General features: G+C 48.1%; 1 protein-coding gene across 1 annotated transcript; it reads left to right on the forward strand.

Moving 5' to 3' along the window:
- The first annotated feature begins 1,901 nt into the window (after positions 1–1,901).
- LOC144571912 (uncharacterized) lies at positions 1,902–7,379 on the forward strand. Its single transcript, XM_078321307.1, has 2 exons — positions 1,902–5,638; positions 5,936–7,379. The coding sequence occupies exons 1-2, from the start codon at positions 1,902–1,904 to the stop codon at positions 7,377–7,379; spliced, it is 5,181 nt and encodes a 1,726-aa protein (XP_078177433.1).
- The last annotated feature ends 1,086 nt before the right edge of the window (positions 7,380–8,465 follow it).

Genomic DNA, 8,465 nt, shown 5'->3' on the forward strand with positions numbered 1-8,465 from the left:
ACCATTTGCAATATACCAAGATCTTGTGCTATAAATTGAACCTATTAACAATAGAGTTATAAATATTGATTTACCTCTTCTTGAATCGTATCAAGAAGGTAATCCTTGGCAGCGGTGGTTGCGAAAGACTCTCTCCTTGCTTCTTCACCTACACCCAAAGTCGAGTGCCTCTCCAATGGATTATGCCACAAGATTAACCAAGAGATTTATCAAATATGCTAGTATTTGTAGATCTCAAGTCTAATCAAACAAATCCACTATTCAAATCTCTTTTTGAATTGATTTTTATGGAATTCTCAACACATGAGCCTATCTAAATAAGCAAGAGAAATTGAGAAAAAAAACGTCCAAAAATTAGATGAGAGAAAAGAGGCAATAGCGGCTAGGGTTTTGGATATCTCCTCTCATCCAATTTGACCCCCTTTATATAGATAAAGTCTAGGACAAATAATCCACATTTAACCATCAAAATGGGCCTCTTTTCTCATCAATTTTGGGCTGACCATTTATGGGCATTTAAACTTATTTTGCTCCATAATAATTCTTTCTCCTAATGCATAATTAGTTGGCCCAATTGTTGCACCAATTAATTGTACATCAAATTAATATAATTATATTAAGTATGTTGAGTTGAAATAAATTTTATTTATCATATAATAAAATTATTTCTTGATTAGACATTTATTTTAGTTTCATAAGATTGTTTGAAATAATTAATTATAATTAATTCATTCAACAAACTAAAATAATGTAACTATGGTTAAGAGCTTGTTTAGCAATACCCTGAAGGATTTATGTCATGTTGGCCATAGAATTAAATTAGTATACTTAATTCTAATAATCACAAGCGGTATCTAGCAACACATTGTGACTCCAAAATGAGCCATCAAAAACATGTAATCTCATGGAACAAATGATATAAAATCATCAATAACATAAACCAAAATGAGCCATCAAAAACTGATTGGCTTCTAGAACATAACTCCAACAATCTCCCACTTCGACTAGAGTCAATCAAAATGATGATCTCCATCCAGTGAAAAATAACATGTAATATCAAAATACACATATCTAATGCTCATAAACCTCAAAATAAAATACACTCAAAGCCAATCACTCATGCGTCTAATACCCATAGATGATGTGTGCATCTCATGTGCGGCTTGAGTTAGAGGTTTTGTTAGAGGATCAGCTGTGTTCGCGGCACCTGATAGGGCCATGTTCCGTGGCCCACATAGCTTCAATCTGGGCCATGAACTAGGCCGGGATTAGGACCTCGTTCTGCGAGGCCAACCCGGGATATAATGCAAAGTCCACGATTGAGGCCCATAATAAACTGGCCCAATAAACGGCTTAGACAACCTACGCCTAGGGGGATAAAAGCCCCAAAAGCTCCATTGAGCCAAATAACCACTTATAACTGGTAGCCACGCCGGTTACTGACCTCGTCTTCCTAACTGCCACGATCACACGATCATAAATGGCCACGCTTTCATAACCGCATAACTGATTCACGTTCTGCCTTACCCTGGCAAGGGGAAGGCGGCACGTAGAGAATGCTATATAAGGCCATTCCTTTCACAGGAAAAGGGCGAACACAGTGAGACACCATCACTATCTTACACACTTACCTACTTAGACACTTACTCATTTTTCATACTCCGAGATATCAGATAGGACAGAGTACGATATCTCCGGGGTCTATTCCCTTATCTCCGAGGTAATCGATCAACCTCCGGGATTCGGGATCCGAGATCATCCCTTGATCTCTTTGAGTCAGTCATCTCTCGGCCTGTTACCTATAGCAGGACGAGCCTAGTTGAGCCCAAATTCAGCATACGGCCTGTTACCTAACATACCCAGTATCAACCACCGTGGGGCCCTCCTTACCAAAGAGCGACATGACTACTAACACACGCAAACCACCCACTCACACTGACGACCTTAACCGGCTTTCTGATCTCATTTCGAAGATGCCGGAGTCCACTCAGGGTGATGTTGCCCCCCTTCCCAAGGTGGCCGACCCCCCAGCAGGGGAAAGGGACCCCTCCGCGGGGCCCGGGGTAATCGTCCCTGTCCATAACCCGGATCGACCAAAAGATGGAGCGACCCACCCTGGGGGTCATTCTCGGGAAGCCAACCCTACCCGCCGTTCGAGAAGAGTGAAAGTGAAACCCACACCTCGTAAAACGGCCGATACACCCCAGGGGAATATGCCGCCTTGGCTTCCCCCTCATCCTTATTTGCCTTGGTATCCCTCTCCTTACCACTACCATTACGTGACCCCTCCCGCTGATCCTACCCTGCAGCCGGGTCCAATGGCGACCCCTTATCCTTTTGCCGCGCTACCTCCTTCACAACCCGGTCACCCAACGACCAACATCCTCCGTAAGGATCGAGTGGATAATGACCCCGCCAGGGGGCTACCGGTGGTGACGGGGCGCAACCTCCTATCAGATTTCGATCAAGAACAGTCTCAGGACGAGGGAGGGCATGAAGCCCGGACCAAGGAAGACGGTGGAGGAGACAGTGATACCGACGGCGACGATGAACAAGACACAGACTGGAGCGAAGACAGGTCCGAAGAAAGCGAAAAGGAAGGTTATAACACTGGGGAGGACACCTCGGACACAGGTAGTACCGCACCTAAGAGAGGACCAACTCTTACCCGACGTTCCTACCGAGGACCTTCCGCTACTTTCCGCGGTAACCGCCGTCAACTCACTCCGCCCCAGAATCATTCAACAGTTGTCGACATGGCGACGATCCGGGATCTAGTAAAGAAGGGAGTCGCTCGGGAATTGGCTGGGATGGAAGTCGGAAGGAACACGGAGTGCGATAAACCTTTCGGCGTCAACAAGGGGCCGCTTTCTAAGTATATTTACCAGGCATCTATGGCGGACTTCAAGTATCCTGCTACATTGCCAAATTTTCGAGGGAGCGGAGATACGCAGGACCCCCACAATTTCGTGCATAGCTTTCAAGAACGGCTTCGCCTCGTTGGAGCCACAGACCCGATCATCTGCAGAGTCTTCACCACGTGTCTATCGGGTGAAGCATGGGATTGGTACATGGGATTACCCCGGGGATCCATCAGAAAGTTCAAACATCTCGCCAAGCGCTTTCTAGAGCGATACACCGTCATCAAACCCCCTCAGGTAACTTGTGAGATGCTCTTGGATATCGTACAAGAGCCGGGGGAAAGAACCAGGACGTTTGTCAATCGCTTCATACAGAAATCACGAAGGATCCAAAACCTGAATGAGGAGTTTGCCGTGGCTGCGATTAAGAAAGGACTTCGTAAGGGTGGTCCCGGCACCCTAAGGTACGACGCGTGCCGCAAGAATGTCAAGACCCTCATGGAATTCGCAGCTTTCGCGGAAGGGTACATCCGGGCTGAAGAAGATGAAGATGGATCCGAGCGGTTGAGGTCTCGCTCCCCCCGAAAGATAGTCGCACTTGATAGGCCGAAGAAAGAAAGACCAAACGGTCAGAACCCCCCCCGGAGATTTCCGCGAGAACGAGACGAAGGACGAAGGGATTTGGGCGATGAGAGATACCGTCCGCATTTTACCCGCTATGCCCCCTTCGTCAGAAAGAGAAACGAGATGTTCCACATTGTAAGGGAAAGGTTTGAGCTGCCGCCCCCGTTGCCCCGAGATTTGTTCGAAGTACGAGACATCAACAAACGGTGCCTGTACCATAACTCTGACGGCCATTCCACGGGCGACTGCCTCCAGCTCAAGGACGTGCTGGAAAAACTGGCTCGCGAAGGGAAATTGACTGAGTTTATCAACCCTGACTTCTATAAGAAGTACATGTGGCAGTACAACGGCCGGGCACGGGATTTTAAGAAGAAGATACCTTACCGACGAGAACCTGAGGATAGAAGGCCAGAAGGAGTTAATAGAGACAACGGTAATGAGAGGCCTCGTCAGCCCGCGAGACCGCCGAGCCCGGTAATAAACATGATTAGTGGAGGAAGCATACACACCGTGCGTAAGCGTCTACCTCGAGACAAGGCCAGGCAGTTCCCGACGGTATTAGTCTCGGATGTACCTTCCGACAGAAAGAGACCTCGGACTGATGAGGAAATCTCCTTTTCGGAAAAAGACCAAGGGAATATAATCGGGCCGCACGACGACCCGATCGTTCTCAGTTTGAAAATTGGTACACACCGGGTTCGACGAATCATGATCGATACTGGTAGTTCCGCAGATATCTTGTATTTTCCCGCCTTCAAAGAAATGGACTTAAAATCCGAGATGCTCCAAAAAGTCACCACACCGTTGATTGGTTTCACGGGCGATACTTTGCGACCAAAAGGCATGGTGCGGCTTAAAGTCGCCTTTGGTACCCGGCATAGATTCGTTGAAACAATGGTAGATTTTCTGGTTGTCGACGCCCCCTCGGCGTACAATGCGATACTCGGGCGCGGAACCTTAAACCGAATAGGTGCGATCATATCTTCTCCCCACCTAAAAATCAAATTCTATACGGATCAGGGCATTGGGGAAGAATGCGGGCAACAGTGCATAGCCCGAGAATGTTACTTCACTTCTATTTCCCAACACAAGGGAGCAGTGCACCAAGTAGACAAGAAGCTTGCGGGGAACCCATCGCCAAGTGAAATTAAGTTTAGGCCCAGCGCAGACTTTATGCCGCCGGGCATTGAATTCCCACTAGACCCTGTGGACGGCACCGAATCCAAAACCCAATTGGAGCTGACAGACGAGATAGAACAGATCGAAGTGGGGAAAGGAAAACTCGTCAACATAGGAAAAGCAGTTCAGGGGGAAGCCAGAAACGAGTTGATCGCTTTCCTTCAAGAAAACCAAGCCGTGTTTGCCTGGACCGCCGCCGACATGCCCGGAATCCCGCGGCATATTGCCGAGCACAAACTGCATGTAAAACCGGAAGCTAAGCCGGTACGCCAAAAGAAGCGCAACATGGGGGAAGAACGGCGAATGGCTGTCACAAAAGAAGTGGCAAAACTGCTCGATGCAGGAGTGATCCGAAATGTCGATTGCCCGGAATGGACAGCTAACCCTGTTCTGGTCAAAAAATCTAACGGAGACTGGAGGATGTGTATTGATTACACAGACTTGAACAAGGCGTGCCCCATAGACCCTTTCCCGCTACCCAAGATTGACCAATTGGTAGATTCTACCTCGGGCCATGCTTTCTTGAGTTTCATGGACGCCTTTTCGGGATATAATCAGATACGAATGAGCGAAGAAGACGAGGAGAAAACTGCGTTCACGACACATTCCGGATTATACTGTTACAAGATGATGCCCTTCGGCCTGCGAAACGCCGGAGCTACGTTTCAGCATATGGTCAATAGGGTGTTTGCTAAGCAGATTGGGCGTAATATGGAAGCTTACGTAGATGATTTGCTCATAAAAAGTATGTCCGAAATAAAGCATATCGAGGACCTTAAGGAGGCATTCGCGACATTGAACGAGGCGGATATGAAGCTCAACCCCAAGAAGAGTTTTTTCGGACTAACAGGGGGTAAGTTCTTAGGATTCATGGTTTCAATGCGAGGTATAGAAATCCACCCCTCTAAGTCTCAAGCAATATTGGACATGAAGCCTCCCAAAAATTTGAAAGAGCTCCAAACATTGACGGGGAGGTTAGCCGCACTCAATAGGTTCATTGCACGGTCGGGCGACGTGTGCTTCCCATTCTTTAAAGCGATGCGACGGTCCGCGAGGTTCGAATGGACAGAAGAGTGCGCCTCAGCTTTCCAACAAGTCAAGGAATACCTCGCCAACCCTCCATGTCTTAGCCGACCTTCACCAGGGGAATCCCTAGTATTGTACCTCGCAACAACATGACACGCCGTAAGTGCCGCGTTAGTAAGGGAAGAAGGTCGGGAACAGAAGCCTATTTACTTTGTATCCCACGTCTTGCGGGATGCGGAAACAAGATACACCCACATTGAGAAAGCCGCGTACGCCCTTGTCAAGGCAGGTCGGAAACTCAGACCATACTTCCAATCCCACCTAATCAAAGTATACACGGGAGTACCGTTAAAAAAGGCATTCGCGAATTTCGAATCATCCGGACGCTTACTGGTCTGGGCACTAGAACTATCTGAGTTCGACATCTCTTTCCACCCTCAGAGCTCCCTCAAATCCCAGATTTTCGCCGATTTCATAGCCGAGTACTCCGGCGCGCCCGCGGGATTGGAAGGGCAATGGAAACTATACGTGGATGGAGCCTCTTCGCTACAAGGGGCAGGGGCTGGAGTATCCATGATCGGACCACGAGGAGACTTGTTGAATTATGCATTGCATTTTCAATTTCCGGTCACCAATAACACGGCGGAATACGAAGCACTAATCGCGGGTTTGAGACTCGCTCAAGAGGTTGGTGCTCGAGAAATCTGCCTGCACAGCGACTCTGAGTTAGCAGTGCGACAACTCAACGAAGAATGCCGAACGATCGATGACAAGCTGCGTAAATACCATGAGCATTTCCACAATCTAAAGAAGCATTTTGACGAAGTTCAACTACGACATGTCCCGCGGACGCAAAACAACCAAGCCGACGCATTATCCAAACTCGGGGCCGCAGGAAATCTCGACAGAGACAAACCAGTCATAGTAATGGAAGTTCCCGCTTCGAGCATAGGGGAAGCGAGCCGCGAAGTGTTAATGACGGAAACTGAGGAAACCTGGATGACACCAATGCTCTCGTTCCTAACCTCGGGTGCACTACCAGAGGATCCGCTAGCAGCTCGGCGCCTTAAGAGGATAGCACCCCTATACACCATCTTTAAAAGTTGCCTCTATAAACGAGGATATGTCCGACCTTGGCTCAAATGTTTACCGGAAGATGAAGCGAAGCGGATCTTGCTGGATATTCATGACGGATTATGCGGGAGCCATCAAGGCGCCAAGACCCTCGCCAAGCGCGCCATCCGAGCTGGATTTTACTGGCCAACCATGCAACAAGATGCCGCGGACTTAGTCCGCAAATGCAGCAAATGCCAATTCCATTGCAGGCTTAGCAACATTCCCCCATACGACCAAGTTTCTATTTCGGGGGCATGGCCTTTCGACCTTTGGGGGATCGATATCGTCGGACCATTCCCGAAGGCCTCGCAAAATAAAAGATGGATTATAGTCGCGGTGGAATACTTCACCAAATGGGTAGAAGCAGAAGCCCTATCCGAGATCACAGCAGCAGCAGCAAAAACTTTATTTGGCGAAATTTCATCTGTCGTTTTGGCATACCCCATGCCATCATCTCCGACAACGGGACACAATTCAATGCGGCCATCACGATGGACTTTCTCGCCAACCTTGGCATCCACAACAACTTCGCAAGTGTTAGCCACCCCGCCAGCAACGGGCTCGCGGAGGTAACCAACCGCACAATTCTAGACGGCCTGAAAAAGAAGGTGGCGGCCAACCGAAAGAATTGGCCCGACATGCTTGATCAAGTACTATGGGCATACCGCACCACACCCAGAGAAGCTACACAACAGAGTCCTTATTACCTTGTGTACGGAATGGAGTCTGTCACCCCGATAGAACTCCTTCAGCCTTCCCTTCGAGTGATGTCCTATACGTCATCCGACAATGAAGACGCCCGTGCCACTGACTTGGAGTTTGTGACAGAAGTAAGGGAGCAAGCAAGAATCTGCACAGAGGAATACCAGAGACGCATTAAGCGCGCATTTGACAGGACAGTGATACCTCGAGACTTTTCACCAGGGGACCTAGTGCTAAAGAAGGTTGAAGCCTCAGGAAAGCATGTCAGCAAGCTCGGACCCAATTGGGAAGGCCCTTACCGGGTCGTATGCTCGCGAGGGAAAGGGGCATATGAGTTAGAAGACATGGAAGGACGAAACCTCGTCCGACCATGGAATGCAATCCATCTTCGCAAGTTCTACATCTAGAATTGCACCATATCGAAATATATCGTAGTCCACGATTACTTCGTTGTATCTTCTTAGCTTTTTGCATTTGTTTACCTTCTTTCTTATTTTTAAGGGGATGTATGCCTAATCTTGGGCCTTCATAGGTGATAGGCATCGTGTGCCGTACTTTGTATTTTTCGATCTTGTTTATTTATGAGTTGACGATTTAAACCATAAGGTTTTGAATATGAGTAAACGCCGAGGTCCGTAAATAACGAAAAGCCCAAGGGGCGACGGATCGGACCTCGCGCACTAAATAATATCGAGGTTCATAAACAACGAAAGCTTTATAAGCGACGAATTGAACCTCGCACCATGTACTACGCCGAGGTCCGTAAATAACGGAAGCCCAAGGGGCGATGGATCGGACCTCGTGCACTAAATAATATCGAGGTTCATAAACAACGAAAGCTTTATAAGCGACGAATTGAACCTCGCACCATGTACTACGCCGAGGTCCGTAAATAACGGAAGCCCAAGGGGCGACGGATCGGACCTCGCGCACTAAATAATATCGAGGTTCATAAAC

The sequence above is a fragment of the Carex rostrata genome, chromosome 19 (assembly GCF_964058835.1).
Source record: "Carex rostrata chromosome 19, lpCarRost1.2, whole genome shotgun sequence".
Classification (NCBI taxonomy): domain Eukaryota; kingdom Viridiplantae; phylum Streptophyta; class Magnoliopsida; order Poales; family Cyperaceae; genus Carex; species Carex rostrata.

Coding starts and splice junctions, on each gene's coding strand:
- LOC144571912 (XM_078321307.1), top strand. CDS start 1,902: ATGACTACTAACACACGCAAACCACCCACTCACACTGACGACCTTAAC. Junction 5,639..5,935: donor CTCCAAACATTGACGGGGAG/GTTAGCCGCACT, acceptor TGCGGAAACAAG/ATACACCCACATTGAGAAAG.